General features: G+C 46.1%; 1 protein-coding gene across 3 annotated transcripts in view; it reads left to right on the top strand.

Moving 5' to 3' along the window:
• The first annotated feature begins 5207 nt into the window (after positions 1-5207).
• The window catches only part of LOC132473799 (E3 ubiquitin-protein ligase TRIM39-like), a 47879-nt gene continuing 35314 nt past the window's right edge, over positions 5208-17772 (top strand). Inside the window, exons 1-2 of one of the 3 annotated variants that reach the window (XR_009529478.1) lie at positions 5208-5403; positions 9007-9447. Coding sequence is in view for 1 of the 3 variants with exons in the window: in XM_060074074.1 (XP_059930057.1) it covers positions 5907-7526 (1620 nt within the window). In the remaining 2 variants the exon portion in view is untranslated. Of the gene's footprint in view, positions 5404-5904; positions 8086-9006; positions 9448-17772 lie in introns of those variants that run through there. The other 2 variants (XM_060074074.1, XM_060074073.1) reach the window with 2 other exon arrangements.

Genomic DNA, 17772 nt, shown 5'->3' with positions numbered 1-17772 from the left:
GTGTGTGTGTGTGTGTGTGTGTGTGTGTGTGTGTGTGTGTGCCATGCCTGTGAGTATACCTCCACAGTCTCCTGCAGCGTCCTCACAGCCCTCTCCTTCTCCTGCAGCATTAACCGGAGTGCAGGGTCCATCTCTGTGACGTCGCGCTCCAAGGCCTTGGGTTTGCTGTCCAGCAACAAAAGAAGCCCCAAGCACTGACGTTAGCGGAGCTAGTTGTTCTCTTCTGACGTAAAGGGATTCTGTTCAGTAAATACCTGCCATTCACCGGGAACCTTTGGATTCTTCTGCTGCCCTCCACGGCTTTCATCTGAGCCTGAATGAGGGCCTCCAGTACATGTGTTTCTGACGAGCACAGCAGACAAAGCCTCAGGAGAAGGCCCTGTTGCTGAGCCCGGGAACCGGCCCGTCTCACAGCAGCTGGAACGTGGAATGACCAATCGGTGCACACCAGGACGGCTTGACACCCCCCCCCCCCCCCCCCCGCTCCACACTACGGGGGCACCAGAGGAGCACTCTCCTTTGACACGACCTATAGAAAGATCCCCGAACCCCACAACCAGGTCGGGGGGGGGGGGGGGATGAGTAAGAGCCGACGCATCCGGTCGTGATCCGGGGAGGGCAGAGGAAGAACAGAGCGGCACGGGAGAGCAGAGGAGGAAGCAGCGACAGAGGGCCTTGATGGGTCTGGTCAGCAATCTCTGGGTGCCCGATCCGGGCGTGTCCGACCATAAGGCCATCTCAATGGAGCCCCCCCCCCCCCCTCAATAAGCCCAACAGATAATCAGTTTCAGGAACCTTAAAAACATCAACCCGGTCCCCATGACTACTGACCTCCTCCGTCTCTCGCTGCCAGCCCCCCTTCAGTCACTGAATCTGTGGATCTCTACAATCCATCCCTCAGCCCCCTCCTGGACCGCCATGCCCCAGTCCAGCCCAGAACCGTCCCCTTCCCACGCTCAGCCCCCCGGTACACCAGTGAGCTACGACTGCTGAAGAGAACGGGGCGTGTCCTGGAGCGGCGTTTAAGGACTCAGGACCGGCTGTTCACAAACTAGCCTAGCGGGAACATCAGAAGGCCTACAGCGAGCCCCTCAGTGACACGGCCCCGGTTCTACCCCCCCATGATCAACCACAGCCCAGGTAACTCCAAGCAGCTTTTATCAACCGTACATCATCTCCTCAAACCTCAGCCCCTACACTCAGACAACACGCAGCAGCCGTGCAACAGCTTCATCTCCTTCTACACTACGAAGGGAGACAACGTCCATCCATTTTACTTTGCTTTACATTTTTAGCATCCACTTCCCATATTTACCATCTATAGTTTACTTTGTAAACCAATGTGTTTCAGTAACTGTGTAAATACAAAAAAAAGGGGAATTCCTTCATCCAAACAGTCTTTTTTCCTTTCATCACTTTAGTGCTTCAGAACTGCATTATTTAGCTCACACTGCCATCTATTGGCTCAGACACGCAACAGCATAATAACTAAGAAAATAAAGGTCACAGAATCTTGGACAGGACAAAAGAAAAATCGTGAATAATATAATACTACATAATACTACATTCACAACAGTGTTGTCTTTAACTCAGATGAAAAGGTTGAGTTATAAACAATTTATTTCTTCTTTAGAATAGAATAGATTAGAATAGAATAGAAAGCTTTATTGTCATTGTACCAAGTACAACGAAATGCAATGAGCAGCTCCATAAAAGTGCACACATGTTATTGAATATATAATATATAATAATATACAAAAGCAATATATAATATAAATAAATAAATAATTTAAATAAATAAAAATTTAAATACACAGTAAAACTTAAATACACAGTAAAGACCACAAACATCAGTGCAGATCTGAGTTCAGTATGGTGACAGCTTTGGGAGAGGAGCTGTTCCTGAGTCTATTTGTTCTGTCCTATATGGACCTGAAGCGCCTGCCAGAGGGCCACAGGTTGAGGAGATGGTAGCCGGGGTGGGGGGGGTCCTTCAGGATGCCTCTGGCCCTGCTGAGACAGCGGGAGCCCTAGATGGTGCTTCAGGAAGGCAGAGGGCGGCCAATGACTGCCTCTGCAGTCTCTTCCTGTCGGCCTCCGTGCAGCCTGAGGGCCACACTGACACAGCGCAGGGCAGCAGGCTCTCGACGGTGGACCGGTGGAAGGTCACCAGCGGCCGTGTGTTTAGATGCTCCCTCCTGAGCGCCCTCAGGAAGTGTAGCCGCCGCTGGGCCTTGTTGACCAGCGCCGAGGTGTGGACCGACCAGGAGGGATCAGCAGAGGACGTGGACTCGCTCCACACCGTCACCGTTGATGTACAGGGGGGGCAGGGGGGGCTCTGCTCCGTCGGGAGTCCAGGATGAGTTCCTTGGTCTTGGTGATGTTCAGTGCCAGGTTGTTAGAAACACACCGCTCACCAAGTTTAAACTTTAAGAGCTAGAGACGAGTTTAACTGAGGTTAAACTGTTACAAAAGGTCTGTGCTTTTCTGATAATAAACCAGCAGACTGTTAATAAATATACAATAGATGAACGTGGGTGGAGTAGCTCTTATTGTGGCGTCGCGTGTGGTGCTGAGGGCTCTGAGGAGGCAGGTGATCTCCCTACCCGTGTGACGGGGCCTTGATGCAGCCGCTCTGGTGCTGGGAGGACCCGGCAGACGCAGCCTGGAGCATCATGAGACAGGCCCAGGTTGTGCCCCATCTCGTGGGCGAGGGTGGTCGCCACCCCGATGGCGTTATCGGTATGATCCTGGAGGAGAAAGCCAACCAACGAAGGGTTCAGCACGTTCCTCATGAGTCAGACGCTCGGCTGAGTACCATTCAGTGGGGAACGTCAGCCGATGGGGCCTGGCTCTAGTCTCTGCTTCTATGTGTTGAAACGACGGTTCTCTACCTTGTTGACGGCCACAGAGTTGCTGGTACATATTTCACCGGTGTACGCCAGGCCTACGGTATTGCCGATGAAATCCACGTCCCTGGACCAATCAGAGAGGGGAGATGTTTCAACATGTACAAATGGATCATATCCACGTCACATTCACAGATGAACACGGCGGGTCTTACGTGATGAACTGAGCGTTGTCATGCTTGGTCCTCGGTCTCCGTAGGTCCAGATCTCCAGACCCACCAGCATCACGCGGATACCCAGGCTACGATACAGCTGCACACCAAGGCAGAACATGTCAGAGGGAGTAGTGAAGACTCTCCTGTCCACGTTAAGACGTTTGGATCATAAGCATGGGGCACGGGGCAGGGTGGCATGGGGTGTTTGACCTCCTGCCCAAAGGGAACTGGGTTTAGTTTTAGGGGTGCCTTGAGCAAGATGCCCTAAACTCCTAGCTGCTCCTGAATGACAGTATCTGAATCCACTGTTAGCTGCTTTTAATAAAAGCATCTCTTAAACAGCAATGATTTTCATTAAACTTCCCTTAAAGGTCCTATGGCATGAAAATGTCACTTTATGAGGTTTTCTAACATTAATATGAGTTCCTCTAGCCTGCCTATGGTCCCCCAGCAGCTAGGAATGGTGTTAGGTGTAATACGAGCACTAGGTATCCTGCTCTGCCTTTGAAAAAACAAAGGTCAGACTCGACGATTTGTAATTTTCCCTGTATGTAGTCACACGGGGACATGTTACCTCCCCTTTCACTGCTTTGCCCGCTCTCATAAGCCCGCTAATGACGCCAAACGTCGGGTTCTCTACGACGTCTCTGGTATGTCCACAACGAGACTCGTAGTGGGGGTTATCTCAGCTCGTAGTGGGGGTTATCTCAGCTCGTAGTGGGGGTTATCTCAGCTCGTAGTGGGGGTTATCTCAGCTCGTAGTGGGGGTTATCTCAGCTCGTACTGGGGGTTATCTCAGCCATGGTTGAGAAGGAATTGGGGGAAAGGAACATTGGCTCTGGCTCCTTGAAGTACATGAACCGCGACATGGAGGAGAAAGGGATTGTTGCCCGCGCTTGTCTCCCGCCGGAGCCCCGCTGCCCGCACCGTGGCGGTGGTGCCTCGGCAGCGGGCAGCGGGCGCTCTCTGCCCCCACGGGGCTCTGTGACCCCCGTGGGGGCAGAGAGGACACTGGAGGTCAGACTGAGATGTCCGTTTAGTGTCTGGGTGGGGTGTTAGGTCCCCCAGACAAAGGGCGCTGGGTTCGATCTCCACTGTCTACTACCAAGCTGTAGGCAACGCTTTGATAGACTCCTCATTCCTACCGGCCCCTTGATGACCTTATAGGTATTCACCAAGTTTCGTCTGAATTGCTAAATAGTAAAAAGTACAGACAATTCTCATTCAATTTAATGAAAAATAAAAGTAGATATTTTTTCTTATGGTTCTATCCTATCCCTAACCCTGTTCACAACGATTGAGAGGGATTCATCAGAGTTCTTTGGTTTATTACAGCAGTCCTCGTCAGAAGCCATGCATGCCTGGTCTCAGTGCCATCGCCTTGGCAACGTGAGCAGGTGATTGGCTTACAGATCTTCAGGGACGGTCCAACACAGACCTGAAGGTCCTATCAGAGGTCGTCTGGGTCTCCCTTCATGCAGTAAACCATGGATTCTGATCAGATGGGGATTTCCCCTGAACACAAGACACTTTGGGAACGCTTCACTCACTTGATTCCTGAGCAGAGGTCGATACTGGCAGTGTTGTTATTGTGTGTGTGTGTGTGTGTGTGTGTGTGTGTGTGTGTGTGTGTGTGTGTGTGTGTGTGTGTGTGTGTGTGTGTGTGTGTGTGTGTGTGTGTGTGTGTGTGTGTGTCTATGCCTGTGTGTGTAGTGGTGAGCGAGTTCAACTCCAAGCTGAAAGGTTCTGGGTTTGATCCCCAATGTCTGCAGCCTAACCTGTTTTATCCTATAGAGCAAGACGCCCCCTAACCGCTCCCTGATCCATTACCACATATATCCTTAAACACTGTCTAACCCCTCCCTGTTCCATTACCACATATATCCTTAAACACTGTCTAACCCTATATGAGGGCGGGTCGTCGGTCCACAGCCGCAATAAATCATAAAGAAATGAACCACTAAACCACAAACTTTATTTTTTACCCGGAGTCACTGTGTCGGGTCATTTTAAGGTTGAACATATTGAATGTCGCAAAGAAGAGAGAACATATCAACGCATTTTAACCTGCCTTTACTGAATGCGCCCACATTCAGGGTGTGAAGTGAACGTTTGAAACGTCGGTAAACCGTGGGGGCGGAGCCAGGTGTTAGGGGAGGAGCCTGGTGTTAGGGGAGGAGCCGGGTGTTAGGGGAGGAGTCAGGTGGTACGGAGAGGACGTCTTGTTCAGGAAACGAAACTTAAGGTTAATAGAGACCAAAGCCAACCGACGTGGAAGCAGTTCTCTCTTTCAGCAGAAATAGTTTGGAACAAATAGTCTGACAGACAGTATCAACTAGGTAAGTTAAAGCACACAACTTTGAGGCGTAGTTAAAACCTTGAGTTTATCATCTTGAGTTTGGATTTTTATTTATTTCTCTCTTGATATTAAGACTTCATTATCACTAATATCATGCATATAGATTTCTCCATACAGTTATGAAGTACTTTAATATGACATGTGATTGAATATTTATATCAGGAAGGGGGGGGGGGGGTATATTGCCACCATACTGTTATAAACAATACAGTAAGTCTTCCATCTTATACTTTGTGAATTTTCGAGGTAAAACTATTTTTAATTCAGTGGACTTAACTTCCGCGTTGCTGTAAGTGTTTGTTGGCTCTGACTGAAGGTGAACTCGTCGGCCTGGTTCGTCTGCCCGACCCCGAGTCACATGACTTGGTGGTTTTATGAGGTTAAGGTCTGGAGTCAAGCCTTTTTTAACTGCCAGTGTTAACTTAATATGAAATAATGATCTATAATGGCTCAATACATGAACCTTGTCCTCTGTGTCTAGGAATGGCCTGTGCTAACACTTCCTGGTCTGAAGAGAACTTTTCATGTTCCATCTGTCTGGATGTGTTCATCAGTCCAGTTACCACCACATGTGGACACAACTTCTGCAGAACCTGTATTAAAAAGTTCTGGGATGAACAAGTCCAGTACAAATGTCCTATTTGCAACGAGATTTTCCATACAAGACCTGATTTACGGGTCAATACCTTCTTATCAGAGCTGGCTGCTCAGTTTAGAACAACCGTACGAGTAAAAGAGCAGCCTTGTGTTGAACCAGCAGAAGTTCCCTGTGACGTCTGTACTGGGACCCAGCAGAAGGCTGTGAAGTCCTGCCTAATGTGTTTTACCTCTTACTGCCAAACCCACCTGGAGCCACATCAGAGAGTCGCTCGCCTGCAGAAACATCGGCTGGTCGAGCCTATGGACCGTCTGGAAGACAGGATGTGTCAGAAACACGACCGACTTCTGGAGCTCTTCTGCCAGACTGAACAGGTGTGTGTGTGTCTGTTGTGCACAGTGACAGACCACAAGTCCCATCCTGTTGTACCTCTAAAGGAGGAATATGAAGTGAAGACGGCCCAGCTGGGGAAGACGGTGACAGACGTTCCGCAGAAGATCCAGGAGAGAAAACAAAAGATTAAGGAGATCAAGAACACAGTGGAACTGAGCAACAAAGACGCAGACAGAGAGATAGCCCAAGGTGGGCAGGTCTTCACTGCTCTGATAGGCTGTGTTGAAAAGGGCCGGGATGAATTCAACCAAACGGTTCAAGAGAAACTGAAATCCACAGTGAAACAAGCTGAGGACCTCATCAAAGAGCTGGAGCAGGAAATAGAAGATCTGACCAATAGAAGCTCAGAGGTGAAGCGGCTCTCACAAACTGAAGACCACCTCCACTTCCTCCAGACCTTCAGATCCCTGAAGGATCCTCCACCCACCAGGGACTGGACCACGGTGGAGGTCCGTCCTCCGTCATATGTAGGGACCTTGAGGAGATCCCTGGATCAGCTGGAGGAGACACTGAACATGGAGATGAAGAAGTGTGATGCTGAACTGAAGAGGGTCCAGCAGTATGAAGTAGATGTGACTCTGGATCCTGATACAGCTCATCCCTGGCTCATCCTGTCTGAGGATGGGAAACAAGTACATGATGGAGGTGTGAGGAAGAAACTCCCAGACAACCCTAAGAAATGTACAAGGTATACATTTGTTCTCACGAGGCAGAGCTTCTCCTCAGGGAGATTTTACTTTGAGGTCCAGGTTAAAGACAAGACTGGATGGTGGTTAGGAGTGGCCAGAGAGTCCATAGAGAGAAAAGATATGACAGAGTTGACCCCTGAGACGGGTTACTGGACTCTTTTGTACTGCAATGGTCTGTTGTTATTTTATGATGACCCTGTTGTCGATCTCCCTCTGAGAGCTGAGCTCCAGAAGGTGGGGGTGTTTGTTGATTATGATGAGGGTCTGGTCTCCTTCTATGATGTGGAAGCCAGGGTTCATATCTACTCTGCTACTGGCTGTACCTTCACTGAGCCTCTCTATCCAATCCTCCGTCCACATTTACATAAAGAAGGTAGAAACTCTGCCCCCCTGATCATCTCACCTGTCAATCAATCAGACTAGGACCTTTGTTTGATAATAAAATAATCAAACGACCAAAACAACTAATGTTGTTTCCTGAATTAGAATCTCTACTATGTGAGATCTGAGAGATCTGCATTAATGTCATACTGCTGTCGTTTAACGCGGAGAATATTTGTATGAATTAACCCTGCAGTTGTGTAATATAACCCTTTATAAAGGGTTATATTACACTCCATTTATGTGACTGTTTTCCCTTTATTTATTTTACATGTTTAAAGATATACAATTGGTTGCAGTTATGTAGAACATGTTTAGAGGATTAACATGTATATATAATTATTTTTTTTAACAATCCTATTGGTTTTAATTTCTGATTATGTAACGACCAAACAATTCAATGTTCTGACACATTTTTTTTATTTTGGATTTTAATAAAAAGAAAAGGCAAATATTGTGTGTAGGCATACATTATAATTGTAATGGATCATTTCAGGGAAATAGAGACATTCCAGTCAAATAGTGTTCAGTATAAATACTGTTTCTGTGATAAAAAAAAGTGTGATACAAATAATAAAATTGTTTATTTCTAAACCCTTAATTTCGTGCGTGTGTGTGTGTTTGCGCGAGTGTGTGTGTTTTCAAAGATGTTCAGGTGTGTCGACAATTACAATTATTGTTTTTAATATAGTTGTGGATTATCTGTTGCCAGTCTACGGCCCATTTAGAACATTGGAAGCATATTCCTCCAATTGAAATGAAGTTAAGTTAAGTTAAGTTAAGGTATCCTTTATTCTCTTCTCTGCTCTTGACCCATCCGGGAGCTGGTGAACACACACGTGTAGGGGGGGGGGGGGGGCGGGGCCGGGGTCTCCGGCCGGATCCCGGGACACAGACGGAGCTGACAGAGGACTCAGCTCGTCTGGAGGTGTTGAGCGCTCCGACCACAGCTCCCCCCGTATCTCCTCCTCCTGCAGGACCCGCCTGACGACCTGCAGCACAGGTCAGACAGATGGAGGGTTAGATATGAAGGGCTGAACGGAGGGATGGACGGGTTAATAGACTCTATAACGGTCTGTGTGGTCTCGGCCGACTTTGACGCTCTGTACGAGGAGCTGCAGCAGGCTTCGGGAGTGTCTTTGCTGGCTGCCGGAAAGAGGACCGTCTGCCTGTAAGAGTGACGCCACAAAGCCACACTCTGTGGAAGCACACACGGGTCTGATTCACGGCATCCTCTGTTAAACACTAAAGCAGTGAGCTTGTGTATTTGTTGCTTAGGTCGCTATAAAGGACATCCCCATGGCCAAGGTCACAATGACACAGGAGGTGAGTAGCTTTAATCGTGTTATTACCTACAGTAATGTTACGACTCTGCTTATGATGGCGATCACATGCTCATGTTGAATCAATCAACCTGTTGGGAGGACTGCCGTTCTCCTGGTCTTGGCTCTGTAGCCGAGACCAGCTGGGTTTGAGTGTTTCAGGACTAGCTCCCTCTGTCTATCTACTCTCTGTGGTTCAGACGGTTGAGGGGCGGCTGACGGACTTCCCGCTGGAGGTGTCTTTGATGCTGAGGGCCGCTGAAGACCGCCCGGACCCGGGGGGCCCCGGCGCCGTGGTCCACAGCCGCAACAAATCAAAAAAGGTCACATTTAAACAAAAGAATAAGGCGGAGTTTCGATTTTTATTTATTTCTCTCTTAATATTATGACTTCAGTATCATTAATATCATGCATTTCAATGTCTCCATTCAGTTATTAAGGACATTACTAGTGAAGGAATATGTGTATGGGGGTGGGAGGGTTAATATCAATTATTTGTGAATAAAGTTCTCCATGTGCAGAGCTCGAGGAAACGCGTCGTGTTGCGTTATTCAGAAAAGGTACTCCAGTCAGGATCGCTTTTAGCTCACTTCATTTGGCCTGGTTTCGGTGTGGTAAACATGAAACAATAGGAGGGGAATTGTATAACATCGAGCATTCGATGTTAACCTGCATCTAGTATCTCTGACCTCTTCTGGGTCCTGCTCTGTATGGAGTAGGCGTGGCCTATATGACGTCCTACGTCCTCTGATTGGCTATGGTTTTGAGAGCCCGCCTCCGGCCTCCTCATATGTGTAATGATGCTGCCATCTTGTTGTCATGAGTAGTTATTACAGCTTATACCACGGTCTGCGGGAATACTCGATTCTGATTGGATGCAGGGTGTGCATTAACTCCTGATATACGGACACCTGGACAAGTAGTTCCGTCAAATTGTCTGTTTACCGTTCTCAATAAATGAGCTAGCTGGCGTATCGTCTCTAAAATAGTAGTAACCATAGCAACGGGAAACAAAACAAAGCTCAGCGGACTATAATACCTCCCGCTACCTCCCGTTCTAAAGTCGTAGCTATGGTCCGTCCTAATTACTGGAGGAGTGAACAACGTTTCCGTTGCATGAGAACCCAACGGGCGTGTAATGGTGGTTCCGGGTATTAGTCGGACCCTCAGGCGTAACCAGGGAAACAAATGTATGTTTTGTAGAAAACTTTATATTCAGATTGTAAAACGCATGAAAATATAAATTAATGGTCTAAATTTGGTCACCGTTGGCAAGTGACCGTGGTATAAGCGGGATAATGCCCTTCGAGGTGTCCATTATCAGGAATTAATGGACTTCGCGGAGGCAACCGTCCTCCGCTTCGCGTCGGATGGTTCACGCCTCCACGTCGTCCATTAATTCCTGATAATGGACACCTCGTCGGGCATTATCCCTTACTTATACAACGGGGGGCCTGAATCCAGCGATCTGATTGGTTCCTAACTGTTGTATAATGAGCGTATACATAACTGCTATGACGCCCAATCATTTTGTGAAAGTATCACTCCGCGCCTTGAAGTGGAAAGTGTCAAAGAATACAACCGTATTTTTACTAGTGTGTGTGTGTGAAGTCATTTTGCCATAATTTTAACAGTTGTATAAAAGCAATAGCACAGTTCACTGAAGTCTAAAATCGGCGAGTGAACTGCTCCATAGGATAAATTGCCGGCGAACCGCTCTATCGGAGCCTTCTCTCGGAGGGACGCTAAAGTGTGTTGCATAGCGACCGTAGATGCATAGCGGCAGCCAGGAGGGACTACTTTTTGGTAGTCTTTAATAAAACGGCTACTTTGACTTTCTTGGTTTCTTTTTAAATGTAGTGTGTCTATGACTTTCGTTTCGCCATAACAGTAACCGTTGTATATTCACCGGCACGGCACGGAACCGTCCCCAAACCGAAACTTCGTTTACGATACTTGCCTCTTCAATTTCTGAAAGTTGCCGGTTCGCTGCCGTGTCTCAGAACACGACTACAGCCAATCAGTTTGCCTTTGCTCATGAATATTCATGAGCTCACATCGATCCCTATACAATTCACAGGGTATTGTATTATACAGTCTATCTATGGTATCAATTAGGGCTGTAACGATACACAAATTCACGATTCGGTTTGTATCACGATTTTTGACCCACGGTTCGATACATCCCACGATTCTTTTAAATTTAAAAAGCATTTTATTTAAACAACACTTAAATACCAATTATCTTAATGTAACATTTAATAACAAATAATTTGGAACACTGAACAGATTTGAACCGAAAGAATACTATTAAAGTATAGCTAAATTAATAAAGAAATAACCAAAGATTGCAGTTGGAGGATGCTTTTTTCTGGTAGGCATAATAGGGCCCCTTTAACTGTTTGGTTGGTTTATTCAAATATCCTTATTAGCGCTTCTTATTAGGCTATGTAGCTTAAATAATGACATAATCAGGCCGTATAGAATGCAACATGTTTAATAGCCTAACTTTCAATAGATGAGGAAAAACATGAACGTCGCAATAGAGTGGCGAAGTCACGCCCCTTCCGGTAGGGCTCATGGGACCTATGAGATCGAAAAATATGAATGGGTGTCAATGGAGAGAAAATAATTATTTTCTGGTCCCGGTCTTTATATGCCCTGGATTACACATATGTTGTTTGTGGATTTAAAGGATAATTTTTCATGCAAAGAGTTCGACCGTTTATTGTGCAATTGTTCAGATAAAGGCTGCAGAGAAAACACAACGAGAAAGACTACACGGCTCGTATGTGACGTCACGCTCCCTGCGACTGGCGTGGAGAAGACCGACAATCTTCCCATCGGCATAACTGAAACTCTGCACGTGCCCCGACTTATAATGGTTTTCACCTCTTTCGATGCTTTTATCCTCCCCTTGGAAAAAGCGGTGAAGTGGGGCAGAGAGATCGCCATCTCTGTGCCGAGTTCCTAGGGCGGGTGTGGCGACGTATATCATATGCGTCGAGAGCAGCGAAGAGCGGTAGTTCACAAAGCGGCCTCACATAAAACCTAAAATTATCAAACTTCTTCACGAACATTTTTAGTTTTCTTTGCATGAAAGATTATCATTTAAATCCACAAACAACATATGTGTAATCCAGGGCATATAAAGACTGGGACCAGAAAATATTTATTTTCTCTCCATTGACACCCATTCATATTTTTCGATCTCATAGGTCCCATGAGCCCTACCGGAAGGGGCGTGACTTCGCCACTCTATAACGAGGCATGGTGTTACGAGTAGCATACAGTGGTGTAGTCTACGTGATACGCAGGTATACGCCGTATACCCACCAGGAACGCACCAGGATTTGCGTATACCCACTTAAAAATATGCACGGATACGTATCAATCGTCTTGTGACAGATCTTTCACTTCTGTGTTTATTTTTCGCAAATATCGGTTGTGTATAACTGCAATAAAATACTTTAAGCAGGGGAAGTTATCTCCTACATTCACACATTCATAAGATTCCCCCTGCGCGCTCGCGCTCTGCCCTGTCTCTGTTACGAAGCGCGAAGCTGCCCCTGCATCTCTGCACGTTAGTTGGCGGGCCGAGCCCCTCCTTCTCGCGTGTGTGTGCGTGTGTGTGTGTGTGTCCAGTCCTCCCATATTAATGTGTAAACCACATAACAAGTAGTCAACAGAAGACAATGTTTTAATCCCACTTTATATCTCCTTGTTACTTTTAGATGAGAACCCCTGGCCAGCCTTTCGGACTGGGTGTCAGGCTAGGGAATTTAAAAACAGGCATCCTTGGTTAGAGTGGAGGGAAAACAAGTTAGGTAAATGTCAGCCAACATACAGTTGGTATACACAATTGAAATTCATAATGTTAATCACTATGCAAATGAGAGTATAGCTAATTCATGGTCATTTTTAAGGTGCAGTAATTTCACACTTTTACACAATTCAATTACTGTATGGTATGTTAGATAACAGTAAGAGCTCAAATTAGAGCAATTGAAAGTGTGAAACATTAGTCTCCTGTCATCTCCTTCTCATAGCCATGGTTGTAAACAGTTCATTAAATTATTTTGCGTAGATTTTGTCCTTGTTTAGCATGTGCTATTGCTACTATAGATATACAAAGGACAACTTGTCATTGTTGCCTTCTATTTGTTCATACTGTTATTAAAACTGATAAACCTACTCAGCTTTCCATGATTGTTGATAATCGTTATAGGTCAGAGGGTTGTAGACCCCTGCGTTGGTGAGTGTGGTGCGACATCCCATAAGTGCCACACACGTACACGTACCGGTGGGACGGGTTTGTACGAGGCTGGGAGGGAATCATCACAGTATACCCACTACAATAAAATAAGACTACACCACTGGTAGCATATGTGTGTGCGGGAGAATGGCAGTGTGCGTATGCGTGTGTGAGTGACGTCAGCGAGTGAGTGGACGAGCGAGGAGAGCGAGCGGTAGCGCGTGTGTCTAGTGAAGAAGCGAACGAGTCCGGTAGAATAAAGTACCCATCCTGTCAATAATCGGTGGCCGCTTCATTCCGACCTATAAGCAGACAAACTGCCAGTCAAATCACACAAAACAATAGAGACAGGATTACATTTTTTTTCGCGCTTGGCCCACTCTGGATAAATGTCGTTCATATCGCATATGAGGACTTCGACGGCTGTGGAGAAATGCAATCCTCCGTAGCCACGGAGAGCTGTGATCACAGAGAGGGCATCTCGTCACATATTTACGGCATCGATAGGAGGGGGCGCTGTCAGCAGACTATGATTTAGACAAATTATTAGCAAATTTCAATCTGACAATTTGACCGAAGAGTTAGAAAGGGCATATCGCGCTTCTGCCTTCTCACACCGCGAGACAGGTTCGTGGCTTTGAGTATCGCGATTTTCGGTTTGATACGCGTATCGTTACAGCCCTAGTATCAATAGCTAATCAGTGGCAAAGAATAAATCAAAGTCTGCGTCGATGCCTCGCAAGTCCAGTGTCGCGAGTGGACGTTGCCATGACATCTAGAAAGCATAGGTCTACCGTATTTAATGGGTTATAATATTGATGCATATATATTATGTAGGGTTTGAATATAACTCGTGAATAATATTGTATGAATAATTATTATAATTATGTACGTCTTGAGCAGCCATAGTCGGAACGTGTCCGTGCCGCTTCCAGTGGGGATTGCACTACGGAACACGACACAGCCGGTTCGCTGCCGTGCCGCTTCCTATGAAGGTATTATTGTAGCAAAAGTCTTTAGCACCTGTAACTGCAGAATTTGAATGCGTACACTAAAGTCACAGTAAATTTGAAGTCGTATATATTTATTTTGCATGTGTACTCTAAAGTCACAAATGTGTAACAGTACATTTGTAGTCGTAAAAAAATATAAATATTTTTTATACCATTGTAAACACTAAATAGGGTCTACGAGTACGCTAATCTGTGTTACAGGTGCACAAATCCTTTTGCTACAATTATTGCAGCGCAGTTGGTGCAAAACACATTCGCACACCCGTGTTTCATAATCTGAGAACATGCCCAAAAGGTGTGCATTCGTAAACCCAAATTTGAACAAATGCATCAGAAGTTGCACATCTGTGAACGCTATGTTAATTCAGCATTTTAATGAGCGAGCACAAAACCATTTTACAACTGCTCGAATCTGCTCCTGCAAGTCTCAGCTGTGGGGTTTTTTGCAGGTTGTTTTGCAACACCCCTAGGTGGTAAATGTGTAGCAAAAGTATTCGTATCCGTAGATGACAGAGCGTCCGTGAGCGGGACAAAATAGTCCCGCCCATAATTTCCTAATCCAATGAAAATCGCCGGCAGGGATGCATTTCTCAAATTACACTGGGACCCACCCCGTGCCAGCCATGGAGCTATAAAGATCGCAGCATACTCAGCACGGGATACGTTTCTTTCTGGAGAAGTGAAGAGGGCGTCCTACTGAACGGAGATGGGTATCCTACATTATGTTAAATAAAATGACTTAGTTCAAGTGAATTCCCCCCAAAGTATGGGGGGAAGGATACCCACCTCCGTTCAGTAGGACGCCCTCTTCCGACGCCCTCTTCTGTAGGATACCCACCTCCGTTCAGTAGGACGCCCTCTTCACTTCTCCAGAAAGAAACGTACCCGCGCTAAGAATGCTGCGATCTTTATAGCTCCATGGCTGGCACGCGATGGGTCCCAGTCAGGGACGGCTGGTATAAATGGGCTAACAGGGCTAAGCCCTCTTACAGTGAAAATAAAAAAAATATTATTAAAAACTTAGAACATATTGTTTTAAATTTTGGTAGAACCTAAAGGAGCAACAGCACCAAAAAGTGACAGAAAAACCCAGGATATATATATCTTCGTTTTTTTCCTGTGAATGGGCTAAATGTATTCAGCCCAAGCGCAGTAGCGTAAGCTTCCATTGACGTTTGATTGACAGGTGCCCTGACACGCCCCCTTCATATGCTTCCCATTTGGGCTAAATTAGTTTAGCCCAAAGGCTGACCTAGCACAGTAGCTACAGTACAGTGTCCTTCGACTAATCACAGCACAGTAGCGCAAGTGCAGTATGGCGGGCGTTAGCATGAAAATGAATGAAGTGGATTATTTACTTTCTAATCGGTTTTCTTTAATGTCTTTGGAGGAAAAATTGGAAGTGAAAAGATTGGGGACACATCAACCAAACGATGTACAGATTTACTGTCAGGAGTGCGGTCAGAATATGGCCGGTAATAGTGCATTTGTAAGCGGGTCAACTACGTTTCGTATCGAAACATTAAAAAAGCTGTCTAAATAACCCAACATGACGTGACAAGTGTGTAGAGATAGTGGCCCCTCTCCAAACTGCATTTCAGCGACAGGCAGTAACAATAAGGTTCTCTAATGCCGCGTTTCCACTGCAGGGTGCGGAACGGATCGGATCGCAAAGGGGCGGTAGGGAGGGGGCAGTATAGCCCAGCTCAGTTCCGAGGTCGCGTTTCCACTGCCGACAGTACCCTTGGTGGTAGGCCGGATGTCAATCGCCGCGGCAGCTACGTAAACATCGTAAACAACGTCTTCCTCCGCAAGAATGCAGACGAACGTCTCCACCTCCTTGTTCGCCCAAGCAAGCTTTTTACGCGACATGTAAATTGTAAAGAATAATACCTTGAGGCTACTGTTTGTTTGTTTTTATCCCCGCGTCACCCGGAAGTGACGATTCTGTCGACCAATCAATGGAGGGGGGGTGTAGCTAGAATTCCAGGGTACCCTTTCAGGCGTCTGGTCTCGTTTTGGGTACCGCAACGGAGGAGTCCCTAGAATGGGGTCGGAACGGGTACGGCAAAGTCCGGGTCACGCCCACTTTTGGCGGTGGAAACGCGATCCGACCCGCACCTTTGCGATCCGATCCGTTCCGCACCCTGCAGTGGAAATGCGCCATAAGGAATCGGAAATGATCTCATTTAATGTTGCATACAACATTGCCAAAGAGGAGTTGCCATTCTCAATTTAAATCCGAAATTATTCTCATGAAGAGAAATGGATTAAACATCAACCCGACGTAGGCCTATAGCAATGAGATGGCATGTGCACAATTCATTGCAGTAGGCCTAATGGGCGACACCTTAAAGCAAAAGACAGCTGCGGACGTCGGAAACGCCACATAGGCCTACATGTCCTTCATGATTGACGGCGACACAGACGTCTCTACCAAAGAGTGTGTGATCGTCTACAGCCGCATTTTGCGCAAAGGGAGACCAGTCAACATTTTAATTGTGTAATACTTTAAGCACAATTTTTTTTTTTTTTTGCTTAATGGTTTAGTTCGAAATGTTCAATTTCAGCTCAGTGAAGCACTTTAAACACCTTATTTTTCTTTTTATTTATAATTGTGCTTCAAATAAAGAAATGCCTTTCTCTACACCTTAATCTTGTTTAAAAATCATACACATTATATGAAAGTTATGAACAGAGATATAAAGGTGACCTCATGGCGTCTGGAGCCCTGTGAAGTATTGATAAATGTAATGCATTCTTTAGCCCACCCACCCAAAATCACCACCAGCCGTCACTGTAATTTGAGAAATGCATCCCTGCTGGCGATTTTCATTGGATTAGGAAATTATGGGCGGGACTATTTTGTCCCGCTCACGGACGCTCTGTCATCTACGGATACGAATACACATTTACCACCTAGGGGTGTTGCAAAACAACCTGCAAAAACCCCACAGCTGAGACTTGCAGGAGCAGATTCGAGCAGTTGTAAAATGGTTTTGTGCTCGCTCATTAAAATGCTGAATTAACATAGCGTTCACAGATGTGCAACTTCTGATGCATTTGTTCAAATTTGGGTTTACGAATGCACACCTTTTGGGCATGTTCTCAGATTATGAAACACGGGTGTGCGAATGTGTTTTGCACCAACTGCGCTGCAATAATTGTAGCAAAAGGATTTGTGCACCTGTAACACAGATTAGCGTACTCGTAGACCCTATTTTGTGTTTACAATGGTATAAAAAATAAAAAAAATTTACGACGACAAATGTACTGTTACACATTTGTGACTTTAGAGTACACATGCAAAATAAATATATACGACTTCAAATTTACTGAGACTTTAGTGTACGCATTCAAATTCTGCAGTTACAGGTGCTAAAGACTTTTGCTACAATAATACCTTCATAGCTTCCGTGCCGATTCCAGTGGAAATTGGCCTTAAAGTGTGTTGCATAGCGACCGTCGTGCATTTTGAAGGCAGCCAGGAGGGACTACTTTTTGGTAGTCTTTAACAAAACGGCTACTTTGACTTTCTTGGTTTCTTTTTAAATGTAGTTTGTCTATGACTTTCGTTTCGCCATAACAGTAACCGTTGTATAAAATACCACTGTGGTAGGGGGTGTGAAGGGGGTCGCCGGCCCTCCGCTGCGCGTCGGGGCCGGACAACGCCCCTTAACAGTGGTATAATGAGCACA

The sequence above is a fragment of the Gadus macrocephalus genome, chromosome 15, assembly GCF_031168955.1.
Source record: "Gadus macrocephalus chromosome 15, ASM3116895v1".
NCBI classification, from domain to species: Eukaryota; Metazoa; Chordata; class Actinopteri; order Gadiformes; family Gadidae; genus Gadus; species Gadus macrocephalus.
This window is presented reverse-complemented; position numbering and strand designations above follow the sequence as displayed.